Raw genomic sequence first — 22,171 nt, forward strand, 5'->3', positions numbered from 1 at the left:
ATAGGCTTTTCTTTTGCATTTTTCACTCAACTCGCGATACTGATACTGACACACACCTACGCAGACACACACACAGGCACGCACACATACATACATACACACATACATACATACATACAAACACGCAGGCACACAGCCCCACACACATACATACATACACACATACATACATACACGCAGGCACACAGCCCCACACACATACACATGCAGACACACACACGCACATACATACACACGCACACACACACGCGCGCACACACGCGCACACACACGCGCACACACACGCACACACACGCACACACACACACAGCCCCACACAGCCCCACACACATACATACACACATACACACATACATACATACACGCAGGCACACAGCCCCACACACATACACATGCAGACACAAACACGCACATACATACACACGCACACGCGCGCACACACACGCGCACACACACGCGCACACACACGCGCACACGCACACACACACACACACACACACACACACACACACACACACACACACACACACACACACACACACACACACACCTGTAAGCCCTCTTGCTGTCCTCGCTGTCGTCTTGGTAATCTTCAGTCTGGGTGGACAACTGGAGGTCCTCTTGGGTGGCCTCTTGGAGCAGGCCACTCGTCTGGACACACACACAAACACACACACACACACACACAACAACCATTACACAAACCCATCATGGCTAACTCCAAAGAGAAAGACACAGTAGACAAACCATAAAGAACACACACCCAAGGCGAGGGGGTGACGAACAGAACATAACTCTTGTATCTCACTGCTTTTCCTCAGGGTGTGAGACCAGTGTGTGACTTCCATTTTCATATCTTATATCTCATAACCATCCGCCATAACAGACTTTTCGACTCCCTATTCGAGACCTATCGACGGCCGCAATGACGGACGGTGAGAGAGAGGCCTCAGGTTGGAGAGGCTCGGGGCTGAAGATGGAGGCCAGGACTCACCACCTCTGAGCTGGGCACGTGGAGCAGGTTCTGGGGGTGGTAGCTGGAGGACAGAGCCTGAGACTCCAGGGTGCTGGAGTCCTGTAGCTGCTGTACCGTGGAGAACTGGGGCTGGGCGTAGCCCTCTGTGATGGTGAAACCTAGAGGGAGACACAAGCACATTTAGCATCATGACCGCGTATGACGAGTTAAAGCCACAATCTGTAACTGTCAGTTCCGGTCCAAAAAAAAAGCCCTGCTCGAATATGAGGGTTGGGTCTTGGAAAATTGAATTTTTGTAGTGAGCGACCAACTGAAGCGCTTACTTCGGTTATGATTGAAAATGAAAGTTACAGATTGCGTCTTTAAGCCTAGATCAAAACTGGGTAGAAGCCTGACCTGCTGGCCTAGCTCTGATGGTGAATAAACACAATATACCATTCAGCAGCAGTTCCCAACCTTGGGGGTCACCTGTTTTCAAATAGGGGTCCCCTGAGAAAAATCAAACTGACCTCTATGATTTGATGTAACACTCAAACATGAGTATCGAGTATGAAGGCAAACAACATCTGTGTTTATTGCACCTGTAGCCTCTATTGAAGTGTTTTGGGTTTCAAATCCAACCCATTAGAGCAGGGGTGCCCACAGCTACTTTCAAAATGACCAGGTCAAAATGATCTACCTACGTTAAAAAATGCTAAATATATATTGTGAAATATATACATGCGAATGCATGGTGACACGTGACCAGTAGAAGAGAAGCGATCTCAGACTGGCCGCATTGTACGTCAATCAAGTGGCGCACTCACACTGGCTCAATTGCCTCGTACCGTGCTGAAGCACAAATGTCCGTCGTAAAAAATAATAATAATAATTTAATGTCACGCGATCGACCAGTCGATCGTAATCGACGTATTGGGCACCCCTGCATTAGAGCATTGTTTATGTGATCAGAATACACTAGGACATACAGTACCAGTCAAAGGTTTGGACACACCTTCTCATCCAATGGTTTTTCTTTATTTTTTTATTATTTTCTACATTGTAGATTAATATTGAAGACATCAAACCTATGAAGGAACACATATGGAATTATGCAGTAAACAAAAAAAAATGTTAAACAAACCAGAATATGTTTAATATTTTAGATTCTTCAAAGTAGCCACCTTTTGCTCTGATGACAGCTTTGCACACTCTTGGCAAGTTTGTGTCCAAACTTTTGACTGGTACTGTAATTATAATGTAATTGTGTATGTATGGTGTGTGTGTGTTTGAGGTAATTGTAATTATAATGTATTGGCATTAGCCCGCAAATGAAGTTGTTGAGGGTCACAGGGAAACGATTGGTCAATTTGGGTTTGTAAGACAAAAAAAAAAAAAAAAAGAACCCCCCCAGCCTTAAGACATCTGCTTAGAGAGTAGGGATGAATATACGACACAGCGCAAATTGGATTTGAAAAATCTAAAAGCCGAAAAGCTCTAAAAACGGATCTGTACTGCTCACTCCACACAACAAACATTAACAAATACAGCTTGTCTGGGCCACTCTGCCAACGTGTATTAGGTGTAAACGGGCAGTGTAGCCCTCTAGACCACACGGTCATTCATTAAGGCTCCACTCCTGACAGTAATAAATAGCCTTGCTACATTACTGTCAGGAGGAGCACCGATATTCCATTCTTCGGGCTGCATTTGCTCTCCGGAAAAAAGGGCAGTGGAATCCATCTTATGGGGTGAGGCTATACGCACGCACACACACTTTATATTATCCAGAGAACTTTTTTTTTAAAACAATGCAAAAACTTGCACGCACTGAGAGACGAGCCTGCCGTCCCTGTAGAGACACAGAGAGAGAGAGAGAGAGAGAGAGCGAGAGAGAGAAACACAGTGCTCCTGGTGGTACTGATCAGTGTCCCCTCTGCAGGGTGCTGTGGGCTGAGAGAGCGCCGAGATGCAATCTGCGCTGAGGTGAAAGGTTAGGGAACCCACTGTGAAAATGAAGAATAGGACGTGCCAAGCAGATGCTTCCCGCGGCAGCACTAGCCGTCAGCGGGCTCAGCAGCAGCCAGTGGCGAGAGGTAAACCATAGACCGTGTCCATTACACTGGGAAAAGCAGAGCCGCAGGTGTGTGTGTGTGGGTGTGTGTGTGTGTGTGTGTGTATGTGTGTGTGTGTGCAGGGTTAATGCAGGGGCTATATAGAAGAAAGCATTATTGGGGGCTGTACGTGTGTGTGTCTGTGTATATGAATGTGTGTGTGTGTGTGTGTGTGTGTGTGTCTGTGTATATGAATGTGTGCGTGTGTGTGTTACCTTGTGTAAGTGCTTGCTGGTCAAAGGCAGGCTGGGGGAGTGTCTGCGTCTCAAACTGGCTGATATTCTGAGAAAGAGCATGCTGGGTAGTCACAAACGTGTCTGTAGCCAGAGGGAGAGAGGGAGGGAGGGAGGGAGGGAGAGAGAGAGAGAGAGAGAGCAGAGGGCAGAGGTACATAGCAGGTTAGTCTGTGGGGGAATAGCTGAACACAGGGGCAAGGATTACCATTCCCTGAAAATCAACCACACAGAGACAGACAGAAACAAAACAGCATGACACAGTTCACTAGTTAAAGCAGAGTTCATCCTCGTCTGGGTGTCTGTCTCGGAACCCCCACCCCCCCCCCCCCCCCCCCCGACACAGCTAAGGTGTCAGGAACAAAGTCCTGGAACAGCAGATGTCAGAGATGAGGCGAGAGGCTTAACCTTTGAAGTCTGAGTCTTGCTACCCAGAGTAACACTAGATTCCTGATCTGAGGTTGTATTTTCATTCGTCTGGTTTCTTCTTTCGTACCAAGGTGTTGGGAAACAGTTTGGGGGGCATTTGATGCGAGAGTCGAGAAAGGAGAGGCTCGGACTGAGAGAGAGTCAGAGGAAATCTTTCGCTCTGACAAATACACCCCTTTGTGGGTTTTCGAGATCAGCGTGGTAAGGCCAACCTGTCAACGGTTCCCGTGTTTGTCCCTGTGTGGCCTGGGGGAGCGAAGACGATGGTACGCAGACGATCGTGACCTTTATACGAGGCGGCCATTGATCCTCTGGCGTTAAAAACCTGTACTGACCTCTGGTTACGGGTAACGCTCCGACTCCCCAATCACTCCATCACAGGGGCATTGTGGGTCAAAACAACAGTTCTGTGGCGCCATGGGGAAGGTCATTTTGTGAATTCGACATTTCCAGGAAATAAATAATTAACAGAGTTGACTTTTGAGACAGAACGGAAGACTCGTTTTTGCGCATGGTGGGGGGTTCCAACTTCCTCTCTCTCTCTCGCTGTCTCTCTCTCTAGGTCTTTGTAATTTACCCAAGGCAAACATGAAATGACAAGCCAATTTTCTTCCGACTGGCTGCTCCACGTAGATAGAGCTATATCATCCTAGAGAGGTTAACAACATCCGCAGGCGTCAGAGAGAGAGGGATCAGGAGGATAACGCCTCTCTATGTAAATAATCTCTTCAAGACGGGTCAAAGGTCAGCCGCAGCAAATTAAGCCTTTTCATAATCACTATTGTCTTAAGAGAGCGCTATTTCAAAAAAGAGCTTTCCTGTAATCTAATTGAACAAATACCGAATCTCAAACGTTCACAATGACAAAGCCAGAGGACGTTTCTTCTTCTCTTTTTCTTGTTTCTTTGTGTTTCATATCCTTCCTTCATCTTTACATTTTAATGAGGTATCCAGAGGTCCAGAGGTCCGAACCGCTTTTTGCGCCGCTATTCTTCCCTTTTTGTTCGGAGGATAAATGTCGTCTGTGTTTCAAACGGCTTTGAATATGAAGGCTACAAGGCCGAGGAGGAAGTGGCGTTTGGTCGTACTGTGTGTCCTAATGAGACCAAGTAGGCCCCGGGAGCTCCGGACGAAAACCCTCATTCCATGAAGGCAGCAATCAGGAGGGAGAATGAGAAGTCCTTAGTAGGTTCAGCGTCGGAATGGAAAAATGCCTTTGAGCTCTGGAAAGAGAAGAGGGGTCTCTTCAAGGAGTCGATTTAACGGATTCATCTGGTCCCGGAAAAAAGCAGAGACTATAGCTATTTCGATATTCATATTCTCGTGAGGTGAACTGTCATAGAAGATAAAGGCAGTCCTATAGGGTGTTTTTACATCGATTTCTACATGGACATCTTTTTGTGATCGATCATTGTAGCCACCGTTGTCTCTGAGCATAAGAGTGTGGCATGGGGCCAGACCAGGGGAGGCTGGTGCAGGCAGGAATCGGAGGACGGGCTCCCTTGTAATGCTCGGAACGGAATGAGGAACGGTATCAAACACTTCCGTATTCCGTTCCATGCATTAGAATGAGCCTGTCGTCCGATTTCTACCTCCACCGGCCTCCCCTGGGCCAGACAAAGAAAAGATACTACAGAATTTGCTGATGTTAGGAGAAGGGTCTATCGCGTGGATCTCGACATGCAGAGTTGTATTTATTTTATTTCACCAGATAAGTCAATTGAGAACCAATCATTTTTGTTTTCACTCACAATGAAGACCTAGCGAAGACGCGTAACTGAGGAACTGACCAGGAAAACGCAAACTCCGCACTCCGGCAAAAACATCTGACTTCAAAAGTGAGAAACAGTCGAGAGACTCTTACCTTCTCCCTGCCCCAGTGTCTGGTCGTCCAGTTGGGTCTCCAGCCCCACCTGTTGGCCACCGCCCACCACCACCTGGCCCTGGCCCAGCCCAAGCATGCTCTGCTGCTCCCCTCCCACGTTGGGTGGAGCCTGCTGCAGGGCGTCGCCCTCTAGCTCCACCTGCATGTCGTGGGTCACCGAGGCCTCGCCCATGGGGTCGTCTGACGGCTGCTGTTGCTGGAGCTGCTGGGCCAACTCATACCTGGGGGAGAGAGAGAGAGAGAGAGAGTGTGTGTGTGTGTGTGTGTGTGTGACATTTAAATGTCCTGTTATGGATCAATAAAATTTTATAACATATGACCGTGACAATCCACATCATTATCAAGAGACATCTCTGAACAGGTTGAAAGTTCCTAGTTTTAAGTTTTACCCAATTACCCACAAAACAATCGATACAAACCTGAATTCATGGGCATGACATACAACCATCATAAAGTTAAGTTAAAAATGTTTCTAAACGGATGAAAAACCTGTCTGTGTGTGTTTTGTGTGTGTGTGTGTGTGTGTGTGTGTGTGTGTATGTGTGTGTGTGTGTGTGCGCTTACAGAGAACTATCAGACATATCACTTTCTTCCTCTTCTTCTTCTTCTTCTTACCTGTGTGTCTTCATGTGCTTCCGACAGTTGGGCGACGACTTGAAGGTCTTCTGGCAGTAGGGGCACATGTAGGGTCGGAGGTCGCTGTGGGTGGTCATGTGACGCCGCAGGCTTCCGCTGGTGGTGAAGGTGGTGTCACACATGACGCACTTGTAGGCCTTGAGGCCGGAGTGGGTCCGGATGTGAGCCTTCAGGACCCCCGAAGAGGCGAAGCCCTTACTGCACTGAAGACACTTGAAGGGCCTCTCCCCCGTGTGGGACCTGACCACACAACACCCGAAAACAGAGACAGGTCGGGAGACATCCGTTACGGAACGATAGCAGAGTTTAAAACACCCACAGCAGGTTATCTTAAAGTGGTAGATGACTCCCACAGGGATGGCCCTCTCCCTCCCCCCTGTGGGTGCCCTGGTGAGGTGACATCCATTAGGGAACGATAGCCTAAGCCTTGACACAGGGTTCAAGAAACATCGCAGGTCATCTTGAAGTGCCAAGACAATCTCACAGAGCCAGGTTCCCTTCCCCCCCCCCCCCCCCACCCCTTGGAAAAGGAGGTGTTTTGACATTGCTGGGACAATGGTTACAGTTACAACGGAGAACTGGTTATGTCGATGAATTGAATGAAACCCAGGAGTAACAAACGTGACTGCAGACCGAAGTGTCAAATTGATTCCCGAGGCTAAGAAAAACAGATTCGGAGAAAGGTGAATGACTCACTGCGTAGGAGTCAATGATGCATTAGGCATGCTGTAATTAAGACAATTAAAAGTGTTTCTGTTTCACCTGTTTGTAAACTCCCAACTTTTTTTTGTTTTTTTAAATCTATTGCTATTGTCACCTGAAATAAGCGTTTTGTAAAATGAAGAAAAATGTGAGCAGACATGGGTGGGGAAACTCGATGAGCCGAAGCAAAGGTCAAAATGACATCCAGGGGGAATCGATGGCTGTGGCTATGCAATTAGTCTGTGTCCTGGATTTCATCTCCTGTTTTACTCATCATCAGAAAAAACAAAAGCTGAATACAAAAGCTCATTTCGGCTGTTTTTCCCCACTCAGTCATACTGTGGTAATAACGGCGGGACGGCGGGACGGGGTGGTGGGGGACGGTGGGGGGAATCTAACACCACCGATAACAGTGCTCAGTAGCTGTGACGGGTGCTTCTAGAAGCTTAGAGCTGTAACCGGTATTAAACATACCCAGGAGGGTCCACACTTACAACCTTGTAAGAAAATAAAAGGACAGTGACCACTTCTGTGTAAGGAATCCTTTACTTGCATATCTGGCAGCAGAACAAGTCCATACTCTGGGTCCAGCTGTGTGGTCGGAACCAAGAACTGAGTTTTCCATCAGCTCTTGGAAAACGTACCCTGTGTCTTACCCTTTGATCTGTCTGTCTCCTAACAGTCTAGATCTTACACCCCCCTCTCACTGATGATACACTTACACCTTCCTCTCACTGATGATACACTTACACCTTCCTCTCACTGATGGTACACTTACACCTTCCTCTCACTGGTGATACACTTACACCTTCCTCTCACTGATGGTACACTTACACCTTCCTCTCACTGGTGATACACTTACACCTTCCTCTCACTGATGGTACACTTACACCTTCCTCTCACTATTATCCTTAGACTCTTAGATACATTCATGAGGCTATTCCATGTAGACCGGAGGAGGCCCCCCCCCCCCCCCAGAAGAGGGAATCCCTGAAGGAACAGATGACAATCAAACAGAACAGGGTGGTACTTCTACGGTTCTGGTTTCCCAGACTCAGAGTAAAGCCTACTCCTGGACCAGGGGAGGCTGGTGGAGGTAGAAATCCGAAGACGGGCTCATTGTTAACGCACGGAATGGAAGGAGGAACGGTGCCAAACGTCCCGTCCTCTGACTTCCGCCTCTGTCCGCCTCCGCTGTACCTGGACTCAGGAAGATTAGTCTTGAAGAATAGTCTTTAGTCCAGGTGTAGGCCTAACCTGGGTCTGCAGGGGAACCCCCCCCCCCTATAAAGTGTCAGGCAGCCTTACCTGACGTGCTGTTTCAGATGGCTGGACTTCTTGTAGGCCTTGCTGCAGTAGGGACACTTGTACGGCCGGTCGTTGTCCACCATCTCCAGGTACTGCTGGAAGGAGAGGCGAGGGTTCTGGGACTGGATCAGACCTGAGGAACAGGACACAGCTGTCAACGTGGGAACAAGTGTGTGTGTGTATGTGTGTGTGTGTGTGTGTGTGTGTGTGTGTGTGTGTGTGTGTGTGTGTTTTCTAGGACTGGATGAGACCTGAAGACGAGGACAGCTCCATCACCATGGGAACTAATGCTGTATGCAAGCGATTATTAGGGCTACCTTTTTTATTATACGCAGTGTGTACGTGTGTGTGTGTGTGTGTGTGTGTGTGTATTTATATGTGCGTGTATGTGTGTGTGTGCGTGTGTGTGGTCTTACCAAGGTCAGTGATGAGTATAGGTTCTTGGAGGGGGATATCAGGGAGAGGCAGGCTACTCTTGGAGACCTTGGTCTTGTGTGTTTTGCGTGGGAACTTGTGCTTCTTCTGCTGTAAGCTCTTGAAGTGGGAGGCGATGTGTGTTTTCCTGTGGCCAGACGTACGGAAGATCTTGTCACAGTGGGGGCAGGGAAACGGACGCACACCTAGCATAAGCAACAAGGACAATGACCTCCATTAAAACCAGGTTTTCGGTGAAAACAACCAAACAGAATTGGATGCAAATCACAGTTCCATCGAATCAGAATCAGAATCAAAACAGAACAATAAAACCATACAACTTATTATAATGACATCAAAGCGGAGCCGCTTTAAGATGATGAACGGCTCCGCTTTGATGTAATTATAATAAGTTGCTTTATTCAAATGTACTTGGTAATTTATTTAAATGTACTTGGTGTAAACAAACAAAGTAATAGGCTCATCATCTAATAATACAAGTAATTGATTACATTTATATAGCACCTTTCAATAGACACTGAAAACTCCTGAGAACATACAAAATGTCAAACTTGAAATGACATGTTTCACCATAAATCACCAACACAAACAGCTCACAGCAGCAGCTCAGCTACTGTACACACACTCCTTCAAGTGTGCTTGCTTAAACGGCTTTTGTTTCTGTTTCTGTACGTCATTAAGTATTCATCGACACCCACGGCGACATTAAAAGCATATAGGCGGACATCTTAAGGTCGTCACTCTGAAAGACAATGACACCATAATTAAATATTGATGTATGTAAGGGGGCATGTCTGGGTTTAGCTGCAGCACCTATGTAATTACTGAGGCGCGTGGCTAGCCGTAGCACTGGAGCTAACGTTCCATCTCAGCAGGTAATTCATACAGACATCCTAAGCTGGCCGGGAGACAGAATACCAATTAGGTGCTATTATGAGAGAGGGGCCGACGTGGCTTCGTAAACAACCGTGTATCCAAAGCTTTCATTACATTACACTTCCCACTCACCAACACCGACGCTAGGCTAATTATGCTAATCGTCGCCTTTGTGGCACTAATGGCATTCTAGGACATCCTCGAACACGGCCTTAATGGGGTCCTGTTGACTCGGGTTCCTTTTTTGTCCGACTGTAAACGCAATGGAAAGCATCAGGGGGCATTCAATAGACACAATGAACGTACGTGGGTATGTTGGCCAACTCCAAATGAAGTGTTGATTCGCCAACAGGGGAATTTTGGAGGCTGTCTATCGGTGCTTGATGTTTAATTGCTCCACGTAACATGAAAATAACAAGGTACCTCCTGATAGGAAAAATGGTTTTGCACATTTCACCTCACCAGATGAAAAAAAAATATATATTTCAGAGCAAAAAGGCGAAGTATAACCAGATGGATTCTAGAAGGTTCTTTTGCTATAGTCTTCAGGAAGACACTTCCGTCAAGTGAACAGCCCAAACCAGGTGGCCACAGAGCAACGCTTCTCAGTCAGAAGAAATTCGGTGTGTGAACAGTGTGGGTGCAGGTGTGGGTGCAGGTGCTTCGACCCCCCCCCGAATGTGTTTGTGTATCGAACCTTACACGCATTGACGCCTCCACTCTCACTCTCTTGGCCTCACCTGTGTGTAGACGCATGTGGACCTTCATGCTGCCGGACGTGGAGAAACACTTCATGCAGCACGGGCACTCGAAGGCCTTGATGCCCGTGTGGGTCTTCATGTGGGCCGTCAGGGTGCTCTTCACGGCGAAGGCCCTGAAACACTGCTTACACTTGAAGGGCTTCTCGTGGGTGTGGATGCGGATGTGGCGCACCAAGTCACTGGGCTTCTTGAACTCCTTGGAGCAGTAGGGACAGCCGTGCCAACGCACGCCGTTCTCCTCTCGGATAGAGCCTGAAGAGGAGAGGAGAGGAGAGGAGAGGAGAGGAGAGGAGGAGAGGTAGTGAACAGGTCAGGCAGGAGAGGAGAGGAGAGGAGAGGGACACAGTGAGAGGAAGTGAATCAATTCCATCACTTGGGAAAAATCAAGTTATATTCCAATTCAAGCGTCTACACGGATGGACACATCCCATTGGTCTGCCCTACCTGGCATCTGGACAGGCTTCTTGAAGATGCTCCTCTTCTCCTTCTTGAGTGGTTTGTCCTGGCCTGCTAACTTCTTACTGTCAGGGAGAGCGCCCCCTGTGGGCTGGGTCTGGCCCTGCCTGGGAACTCTGTTGGTCTGGGACTGAACGACACTCAGGCCACTGTTCTCCAGGGCTTGCTGTGCGTGGACAACATACAAACATGTCACGTCTCTGGGTCACGTGTCATACAGCCTAACAGGACCAGGGATGTCGCTAAAGGTCGAAAAAGTGAGCAAAAAGCTGGGCACCGGAGAAGAATGTCCAACGTTAAAAGTTTAAATCCGCACATTTTGGAGAGAAAAGACATTCGATGAATAACGCAGTAATGAATTCACCCAGTTCACAGTTCAGAGAGAATGATTGCCCCTTGAGTGTGGTAGGCACAGGTGACTCTATTCAAATCCAAGGCAGTAATAATAATTGTCTGTGACCTTCCTGAGGAGAGTTCATTACCATACTCTCCCTTCTTTCTCTGTCCCTCCCCCTCTCCCTCTCTCTCCCTGCGTTACCCAATATGGATAAGAGAGCCACTGACACAGCGGCCATGGACCTAGCTGAGTGTATAATCATTTAGTTCAGACCCAAACTATTTCAAGGTCTTTTGTGCTCTATGACTGGAGAAAACTTTCCATTTGAGCTCTTATTTTTCCCTTCACCAGTCTCAGTTCACGATGCAGAAGAACTGTCAAAAGTATTCACACCATGAAGCCCCCAAAATCCATTTAAATCATTTCCACATTCATGGTCCCGTCTAAACGAAAGTATGTGTGTGTGCATTTGTGTGTGTGTGTGTGTCTGTGTGTGTGTCTGCGTGTGCCTGCGTGTGTGAGTGTGTTTGTGTGTCTGCGCATGTGTTGTGTGTGTGTGTGTGTGTGTGTCACCTGTAGGATGTCCTGGTTGATGGCGCTCTCCATGGTGATGGTCTGTTCCGTGGGCTGTGATTGGTTCCCCTCCCCTGTGACCTGCTCGGACAGTTCCAGAAGCTGCTGGATCACGTCCGTCACCACCTCACTGCCCTCTGACCCCGCCGTGCCCTGCCCCGTCTCCTCTACCTCCTACGGGAGAGGGGAGGAGAGAGGAGGGAGGAGAGGAGGGGAGGAAAGAGGAGAACCAGGAGATATGACAGGAAGAGAGAGAATAACTTAGAATTATAAAAAAAAAAAAAAAAAAAAAAATGTAACAATCAGTGCATTATAGCTTTGAAGGAGAGCTAAAAGTCTTGAGATTCCCACACAAGCCCTGCTGGGTTTTTCACCTCACATTTTTAAACCTAGTCTTGGATTCTCACTGTCTTATCACCTGTCTTTGTTTGTGTGCAAATAAATACAACTAAAACTGAAAGTCCAGTTTAGTCACTATATCACAGAGCATGGGATTAGCTAGTGGCTGATGGCTGTGTGTGTGTGTGTGTGTGTGTGTGTGTGTGTGTGTGTGTGTGTGTGTGTGTGTGTGTGTGTTATGACTGCACACTCACCTGGGTACTGGAGGGCTCCTCGATGACAGAGATGTGCATCTTGCTGATGTGAGCGTTGAGACTTCCCAGCTTCTTGAACACACAGCTGCAGTCCATGCAGGGGAACAGTGCTACTCCTTTAGCCTGCACACACACACACACACACAGACAGACACACACAGACACACACACACAGACACAGACACAGACAGACACACACACACACACAGACAGACACACACAGACACAGACAGACACACAGACAGACACAGACACACACACACACACACACACACGTACGAATACAACTGTGATCATTGTCTGATTATAAACTAGATATGAATGCTTTAATGCTTAAGCTATAATGGCACATTACCTGCAGGTTACATCTTTCTACGATTATCACACTGATATGAAATGTTCTTCCATCAGGTTAAGGACATGTCATGCCAAGTGAGTGTTACAGAGGGTCAACTAAGGCAGTGACTTAGGAGGACAGAGGACACAGCCATGCAAAAATAAACAGCAGGCCACCACGATTGACCAAACTTTCCTGAACTTACCCAAGTAATATAAAAACTATTGGTAAAGTCTAAACAGTGTAAAGTAATATAACTCAAAGCTCTCATTCCTGCTCCCTGCTCAGTATGCATCTTGTCACTAAATGTATTCCACATCACATCTGACCATAACTTATTCATGAACTCAGTTCATAAAGCCAAGCCAAGTCTGGCAGCGGAGAGTTGAAGGACACTTGTGAGAATGCATTATTCAAGCCTAGTCACAGTTTTGCCGCTACGGGGGCAGTTTCAATCAACACATCTCATCATTGCCACTTAGCGCTGACTGACACAAACACACGTGAGCCCCCATCTCTCACCCCTCCCTCCCCCTCAACCTTTCTAATTTGACGGGTTCCGTTTTTATTTATTTATTGTTTAAAATGAAAGTGAAAAGACAACATGTGCGGGGTTGGCAGAGCGGGGAGGGGGGAGGTTGACGGGCGAGACGATTGAATTGGCCACTCGTACGAAATGGGGATGAAGCGCGTTCATTTGCATAGGTTCGATTGGTAAACACGCACGTAATTGCGAGGAGCAGACAGACGCTAACGCGGCAGACGCAGCCGCACTCCTGTCCGCCGGAGCTAAGAGCCAGTCAGTCCTAATGAGTTGTCGACACATAAGCGCTCGCTCCTCCACCGCCAGTGCGTATTCAATTAGAGAGCCTGCTTTTCATCCAGACTTGATTACTTTCGCATAAAAAAACAACAACAACAACAAAAAAAACCAAATCAAATCGACTTCATGCTGTTGTGCGCCGCGGATGATTTTCTTTTAAGCTCTTTGGTGGGAAAACATGCCACGCTCGCACAAACAGTCGCCGGAATTATTTCTTGATCAGATCAAATCAAATCAGAGTGGTGGTGAAAGCCAAAGACGTGGACGTTTACTCGTCGAAAAGGTCACTAAGTGCACCAGGCCCCCCTGGTAATCAAATCTACTGACGGTGTGACAAGTGCGGACTTGTATGAAAATTGCAGCAGAAAATGAATGGGCTCTGTTGCTTTATATAATAAAAGGTTTTCTCCTGAGTGCTAAAATGCACCTGATCATAATAGAGCAACATTACTGTGGACACATCGCCCGCCCCCCTCCCTACCCCCCTGATGGGGGTCATCTCTTTACCTGTCTCTCTCTCCCTCTCTCTCTCTCCCTCTCTCTCTAGGACACCAACAGGAGCTGGGAGCTATCCTAACCACAACAACACCCTCCATTAGTGGTTCTATGGGTTAATGTTCTGTGTACAGACATAGCCTGGACACACAATCAAGAAGCCCTGCTCCGCTGAGGCCATTTTGAAAGGACGGTATTTCCGTTCACCCCGTGACCCTGCTCTGCTTCCGTTGACCCCGTGACCCTTGATCCTCGAAACCCGAGTGACCTGGCATTGTGGAACAGCCAGGTCCTGGGCTCAGCTGGACGGATGAGTCAGGATAATGAGGATTCATAAGAATAGGAACGGTGACGCATTCGCCAGGTGCGGTAAACACAGGGACAAAGACAGATAATTTCACCTCACCTCTTTCTCTGGGTGACTAAAAATATTAGCCTGGCACACAGTGTCTCGCTCTATTCAATCAAATGAGCTGGGAGGAGGGCGGGTGAGGGAGGGGTGTGTGTGTGTGTGTGTGTGTGTGTGTGTGTGTGTATGCGAGAGAGAGAGAGAGAGAGAGAGAGAGAGAGAGAGAAAGACAGAGAGCGAGAACGCGAGAGAGACACAAAAACGGAGAGAGAGACAGAGAGGGAGAGAGAGAGGGAGAGAGAGAGGGACAGAGAGAGGGAGAGAGAGAGAGAGAGAGGGACAGAAGAGAGAGAGAGAGAGAGAGAGAGGGACAAAGAGAGAGAGAGAGGGACAGAAGAGAGAGAGAGAGAGAGAGAGAGAGAGACAAAGAGAGATCCTTTAGAAAGTGAATGTACTTACATGCGAGCACATGTAAGATGAGTGTACAGACATGTGTGAGTACAAGCAGGTAGGTACAAAAAGAGTAGCTGGTTAAATATGGCCGAATGCTTCTATTCATCGCCTGTGATTCTGTGCCCGTGTTGAGAAACTGGAACTAATATTCCATATCGCCTATGTTGGCGTAAGTGTAAGTGTACGGTAAACAAAGGGACAGGTCAAAGGTGAAACAGACACACGCAAGTACTGTCAGCAGGTAAGTGGTGGATGTGAGGTGAGGGCGGACAGTGCCGGTGGACCCAGTCTGGTCCCCTCTGTTCTGTCCTGTCTTCTCTCGTCTGTCTCCCCAACAAACATACCCACCCACCCACCCACCCACCCACCCACCCACCCACCCACCCACCCACTCACTCACTCACTCACCCACCCATCCACCCACCCCCCCTCCCACCTCCCCTCCATTGACTGGTGATATTCAACAGAACATACTGGTTTTATCCTTTAATCCTGTTTATGTTCTACCGCTATTCACGTATATATATTTACTTTTCTTTCTAAAACTGTAAAAAGTATTGCAGTGTATTGAGGTGCTGTGTAATAAAAAATAAATAAAAAGTTTTCGATAAAAATGAATAAATGCAAATCCAGCCTGACTTGACTGGACAGTGAGACCATGTAAACAAACAGACATATTGAGTGGCAGGTCCACTAGTTACCTCAGAGTGGACTCTCTGGACGTGGGAGTGCAGGTTGCCCTTCTGGGAGAACGAGGCAGGGCAGAAGATGCAGAGATGAGGCTTCTCCCCCGTGTGTTTCACCATGTGGGTCTGTAGCACCACCTTCTGGTTAAAGGCCTTACTGCAGTGGGAGCACTTATAGGGCCTCTCACCTGGGGAGGGCGAGGCAGAGGGATGAGGGACAGAATGAGAACACGCACAGAAAACACACGTACAGGAACGCAACCCCTGACACACACACACACACACACACACACACACACACACACACACACACACACACACACACACACACACACGTACGTACGTACATGTACACGGGCGCAAACACACACACATACTCTGTACGCACACACCCGGTACACACACACACACCATGTACACACACACACACACACCCTGTGCACACACGCATATGCACACACACATCCTGTACACACACACACACACACACACACACACACACACACACACACACACACACACACACACACACACACACACACACACACACACACACACACACACACACACAACACCACAAGGCAACTGCTGAGGTGAAAGTTGTGCTGGTTTGAGCAGAGATGGATGAGTTCCTGACTGTATCAGCCATGTGGACCGGAATCTCCAGGCTGAATGTCTGAGTCCCACAGGCTCTCTTCAGAACACCCACTCCACCACCACCACCACCACCACCACTATCACCACCACTATCACCCACTAATGGCTGTTTGACATTCAGAGCACCGAGCAACCGTTCCCCCGCCTCCGGTACTCATCCCGCCAGCCAAGTTAACATGAAGATGAGTTGGCATGGAGAGCTCAGGGAGGACCATTAAGAGCTCTGATCTCTGGGAGTCTCTGCTGCCTCAGTGAGAGAGAGAGAGGGGGGGGGGGGACTTGAGGGGGGGGGGGGGGGGGACTTGAGGGGGGGGGGGGGGGGGGGGACTTGAGGCGCTGAGGTGAATGTGTGTCTGTGTCAGCGACTGTGGCTTAACCAGGTGCACTCTCCCAATCACTGGGGACGTCGTACCATGACAACATGGTGTTTTCCGGGCTGCTCCATTCCAGCTTAGCATGTGTGACGTTGTCATGTCAACTAGAGGCAGGGAGGAAAATATCAAATGTGGGGGATTTTACTCTAAAGGTACCCTGATGAAAAGAGCGACCGACGGTCTTTTACTTGATTCATAGGGTGTTTATGCGTTTTCAAGGGCAGAAAGAATAGAAATATTATTGGCAATCCATCATTTTCAAATGGGCACACTCCACATTTTTGGCATAAATTCAGGGAATTACTGTAATGATGAATAATAGCTGGGTTGGTGTGACTGGAATACAAGAACCGCTGTTAATGAAGAGGACACAAGTCCCAATCAGCACAGAGACCCCTGGTGTTCAACACCGGTATAAAACACTCCACGAGACCACTCCAACTGAAGAGGCCATTTTCATCAAGCTCTCCATTTAATGCTCTCTCTCCAGGGGAAAACGAGAAAATCTCTTAAACAACAACTCAGGTCCTAAACCTGGGACTAGACACTTCAGATAAAAGCTTTGTCTCTGTTGTGCGTTCCCCTGCTCACCTGTGTGTATTCGAATGTGCCTGACGAGCTGGCTGGGCTTTTTAAAGGTCTTCCCGCAGTGATGGCAGCTGTTTGTGAAACCGCTGCGATCGATATTCTTCTTGTAGTTTCTGGAGTTAGTGCTGAGTGACCTGGAGACAAAACAAACAGAAGACAATCTGATAAAAGGCACAAACAAACAGACATAATTGCTCATTTAATGTATTTAATGTACTGTAGGATTGTCACCGCATCCTTATCGGAGGATTAATCCAATTAATAACTTTACTTGACATGAATACATATAGTCGCCTCAGCCATTTGAGTACAACAATACACACCTTAAAAAAACTATCAAGGATAATAAAAATTTAAAAATAAATTTAAAAAAAACACAATAACGTCGAATAAAGTCTACTTTGGTTGTTAGAATCTGGTGTGCAGCAGGGTTGACCAGATGGCACAACAGTGGGTTGGTACACGTGCAATATTTACACCGTATTTGGTCACAGCAGTAAACTGTCCCCCAGCCCCTCAGTCCTACTGTGACAGCTGATGTGTGGTAAGGTTTCTGGGCACCAAGGCTGCTGTGGCATCACTCGGGTGGGTGCCACAGTACACATTATATGTACGTGAGATATACAGTACCAGTCAAAAGTTTGGACACACCTTGCCAAGAGTGTGCAAAGCTGTCATCAAAGCAAAAGGTGGCTACTTTGAAGAATGTAAAATATAAAACATATTGTGGCTTGTTGAACACTTTTTTGTTTACTACATAATTCCATATGTGTTCCTTCATAGTTTTGATGTCTTCAATATGAATCTACAATGTAGAAAATAATAAAAAAAAAATAAAGAAAAACCATTGAATGAGAAGGTGTGTCCAAACTTTTGACTGCTACTGTACATTCAATCGATTCAATAATACCGTCGTCCCTCGCCGGGGGGGTGGGGGGGGGGGGTGTCTTTTACCTCATCTTGACGTGGGTCTTCATGTGCTCTTTGAGCTGGACGTTCATCTTGAACTCCTTGCTGCAGGCCTTGCAGGTGTAGACCTTGGTTCCCGAGAGTTCTTTCCTGTGCTCCTCCAAGTGCAGGGTGAGCTGGCTCTGGAGGATGAACTCATCTCCACACTCTGTACAGATCAGGTTCTACAGCAGGAGGGAGAGAGGGAGGGAGAGAGAGAGAGAGAGAGAGAGAGAGAGAGAGAGAGAGAGAGAGAGAGAGAGAGAGAGAGAGAGAAGGACAACAGAGGTAGGATACGCTTTACTTTACAACAGTGCTTTTATTACCACGTCAGTTCAGAGTAACAAGCATTGTAATTAAGCGTGACAACAATACACTAATGGCCCACTAATGGAAATCTATAATTGGTACATCATTTCTATATATATATATATATATATATATATATATACACAGTATATAGCCACTGTATATAGCCATTGATTCTGAAGAATATCACTTCCCCCCCCCCCCCCCCCCATCAGAACCCAAAATATAAGCTTCTTTTACTCCATTGTTCATAAACAATGCAATTGTAAGCAAACACTGCATAGCTTCAAAACATGTTCAAAACTATCGTTTCTATCTCATGGACGGTCAGTCCTTGCATCCAAAGCTCCGTCTCTGAAACTGGAGAGTGAATGGATCAGTCACTCATGGACATGTTGGATCCAATCTGACATGTTGAGAGCAGTTGGAGGCCAGTGGAGGTAGAAAATCAGAGGACAGAGGGCTCATGGTAATGAATGAGGAATGGGGTGGTTTGATACCGTTCCTCATTCCGTTCCGTGCATTACGATGAGCGCCCGTCCTCCGGTTTTACTACCTCCGCCGGCCTCCCCCTGGTGGAGAGAGCGGACTGACCTCCTCCTTCTCGTGCAGCATGATGTGGGACTTGAGACTGGCCACGCGGGAGAACTTCTTCTGACACACCGGGCAGGTGGGGTCAGAGGTCGTGTGTGTAGACTTGTGGAGGGTGAGGTTGAACTCCACGTTGAAGGTCTGGGTGCACTGGTCACACCGATGAGGCTGGGGGGGGGGAGAGAGAGGGAGAAAAAAGAGTGAGTGAAGGGTGTGTGTGTGTGTGTGTGTGTGTGTGTGTGTTTGGTGTGTGTGACAGAACAGCGCCTGAAGCCATTGCCTTGGCTTTTCTGCCTGCGGCATAATATCGGCATAACATGGGCGTGTATTTTTCACCTCATAATCAGGTATCCCTAAGTCATAAACACTAATATTCAAATCATAATATGTGGGTGACTCATCAGGGCATCTGTGGAAACTTTACTTTTGGACTACTTTTACCCATACATTTTGTGAGCTTGCTTTGGTTAACATTGAGTTACAGAAAGAGAGAAGGAATGCTTGTGAGGAAGATGTGTCTGTGTGTGTGTGTGTGTCTGTGTTGACGCCTGTGTGTGTGTGTGTGTGTGTGTGTGTGTGTGTGTGCGTGTGTGTGGGCACCTGTGTGTGTGTGTGTGTGGGCCTGTCTGAGTGTGTGTGTGTGGGCCTGTGTGTGTGTGTGTGTGGGAGTGCGTGCGGGCATGCGTGCGTGCAAGCAAGCAAGCAAACCCTGTTATGATGTCAGACAAATGCCAAATTGGTTTGTTCGGCTATACTCGGGTGAAGGTCTTAATTCTTCAGTGGTAGTTTCTTTAATAACTAAAAGTTGCATTGTCACCTCATTTCTTTCTTACACCAGGCTATTTGTCTTCGGGGGACAACGTTCCCTCTACTCTGAGTGTTTGTTCACTGGCCTGCAATAGAGCTCTCCTCTTCTGACAGGAAAGTTATGAATAGCAAACAGTGCCTTAAATGAGATCCAGTCACATCTCAGTACACAAGCTACAACTAACGCAGATCTGAGGACGCTGAGATCGAGTGTAGGAACGCATTCAAGTTCCACATGGGAGACAGCGGACTGGTACAGTTGCATCAACGTTCAGCCTCGGGATTAATGCAATGCTTTCACGTCCGTAAGTAGGCCACGCTATCGATTTAGGCTCGCGTATACATCAACTGACGAGAAGACTAAAAATAAATATATTAAAAAAAAAAGTACAATTCAATCCACGTCGAATGAAGTCGCGGAGTCCGCGCTGAGACGGTGGTCATGGGTCAAACTGTAACTGACGATGAGTCTCCCCTCAAAAAAAAGGAGATAATTCATCTCAAGGGACTTCAATAAAACGTAAAAAAAACACAAAAACTGCTTTGTTTTGGGCCCCTTGGGCTATACTCACCTTGTCGTTGACCTCATGGTCACGTTGGTGCCTCTGAAGCTGGCTCTCCGTGGTGAAGGTCTGGGAACACACAGTGCATTTGTTGTCCTTGTACTCTCCATGGCTGTAGCTCTCCGTCTTGGGTTCAGACACACCGTCTGATGACACACACCACACAGGAAGGGAGAGAGAAAGGCGAGGTATTTCAGAATCGTGTATTAAGGCCTGTCTTAATAGCAATGCCATTATAATGCCGAGGGGATACACAATGTGTGTTGCTTGCTGTCAATATTGGCCTTTCTCTGTAGGGCCTACCGTCCTGTCTATCATCTGACTCCCTGAGTACATAATCTCTCATCTCTCTCTCTCTCTCTCTCACACACACACAAAATGGCTCTATTCTGATTCTGCACCATGCCTAGATCCTGACCCAAGTCCTGACCCATGTTTTGAGTGGTTTATGACACTTTACATTAAGCAACACCTTCATCTGTGAAGTAACTCTGTCATTACACGAGTAAACAACATTATCCTGACATGCTGTCAGAACATTGGTCATTTATTTTGAATTGCATATTAATAACACAAACCATTCAAACTGCAATGCTGCAAATGCTGTTTCCACATGACAATGTTACTACAAGTACAGTGGAAACTGAAGTGTAAAAATGTTACCCAACAAATGAACTCACATTTTCCTCAGCCAAATATTGACAGCTTTGAGCTGCATGGACAATGAACACGCAAAGCTGTTAGTCTGATGAGGGTGGGCCATGTTTTAGGGCTTTATGTAGTATATAAGTGGTAATGTTCTTGCCATATGGAAGAGCATGCAAACCGCACCATGTGTCAAGTTCAACTGTTTATTATGGCAGCCTGGCATAACAAGCGAGCTAGAACTTGAATGGCCAACTCAGACCCATTGGGGGGAGACGGGAACAACTGTTTAGCAATACATAAGATTTACTGGTCCAACTTCCAACAACGGTGTCCACTGCGAACCAGGACCCGATCTAAAGTCCTCCTTAACAGGAGCGAGTAGAGCAAGGTGATCGTCCTTCTCTTTCTTTATTTCTCTCTCTCTCTCACACACACACACACACACACACCAATCAACCAAACCATTCGAGATTCAAAACAACAAAGGCTAGCATGTTAGCCTTCCCGACTTAAGCTATCAACCCCGAACCCGAAAAACACCGATCGCTATGGATAAACTAGGGATTGGGATTGGATTTTGGGCTTTATCGGGAGCTGCTCCCTCCTCGCCAAGGTGGGAAATTAGACTGAATCTGGATAAGTAGAGCCACCAAATGTTATTAATATCATTCCGCCTCAATCACTCCTTTTACAGCACAAAAGCAATGGCTACCAGCAATACTATATCCGGGGACTATATACACTACATTCAAGTGAGTTTATATCCGAAACGCGGCCGCTTGCCCGTCCGCTGCGTACTGGGATCGATAGCTTGGACGCTGTATTTTTTTTATTTGGGACATTTTGCTACCGATTACCTGTTCCGTCGTTGGTTTTATCCCTCAGTTTGCGCGGTCGGCCCCGCGGCATAGTTCCAGGTTTCAGGGCGGGTGTACTGTGAACGATTTGGGTTTTCAAAATGGCGTCTGCTTCTGGATTGGGAGCACCTCTCACCGACACGGAGAGAAGCAAGAGAACCCATCGGAGTCCACAGACAGTGCCGTTGTTGCAGAGTTGGAGGAGAGAGGCTCCACCAGGGGGGGGGGGGACGGAGAGAAGGGAGACCTCTAGCGTTTGTTTTCAGCCATTGGGTGAAGGAGAGTGGCAGGAAATCATATTTTTACTTGGCAGAGAAGGGTATTGACTTCGCAGAGAAACACAACTGTTCAGTCAAACTCAACTCCCCCCCCCCCCCTCTATGTGATTAGATT

General features: G+C 47.4%; 1 protein-coding gene across 1 annotated transcript in view; it reads right to left on the reverse strand.

Annotated features, from left to right (window-relative positions):
- Nucleotides 1–21,946, reverse strand: part of znf236 (zinc finger protein 236) — a 48,782-nt gene extending 26,836 nt beyond the window's left edge. The window contains exons 1-17 of the mRNA XM_083679446.1: nt 21,779–21,946; nt 20,283–20,419; nt 18,907–19,071; nt 18,010–18,188; nt 17,059–17,189; nt 15,452–15,624; nt 12,294–12,416; nt 11,701–11,874; nt 10,779–10,956; nt 10,314–10,586; nt 8,679–8,882; nt 8,263–8,395; nt 6,232–6,492; nt 5,596–5,837; nt 3,285–3,386; nt 995–1,134; nt 551–651 (exon numbers count right to left, since the gene is read on the reverse strand). Coding sequence (XP_083535572.1) covers nt 551–651; nt 995–1,134; nt 3,285–3,386; nt 5,596–5,837; nt 6,232–6,492; nt 8,263–8,395; nt 8,679–8,882; nt 10,314–10,586; nt 10,779–10,956; nt 11,701–11,874; nt 12,294–12,416; nt 15,452–15,624; nt 17,059–17,189; nt 18,010–18,188; nt 18,907–19,071; nt 20,283–20,419; nt 21,779–21,830 — 2,768 coding nt within the window. The 5' untranslated portion in view covers nt 21,831–21,946. The remainder of the gene's footprint in view (nt 1–550; nt 652–994; nt 1,135–3,284; nt 3,387–5,595; nt 5,838–6,231; nt 6,493–8,262; nt 8,396–8,678; nt 8,883–10,313; nt 10,587–10,778; nt 10,957–11,700; nt 11,875–12,293; nt 12,417–15,451; nt 15,625–17,058; nt 17,190–18,009; nt 18,189–18,906; nt 19,072–20,282; nt 20,420–21,778) is intronic.
- Nucleotides 21,947–22,171: the final 225 nt, after the last annotated feature.

The sequence above is a fragment of the Argentina silus genome, assembly GCF_951799395.1.
Source record: "Argentina silus genome assembly, chromosome: 10".
Taxonomy (NCBI): domain Eukaryota; kingdom Metazoa; phylum Chordata; class Actinopteri; order Argentiniformes; family Argentinidae; genus Argentina; species Argentina silus.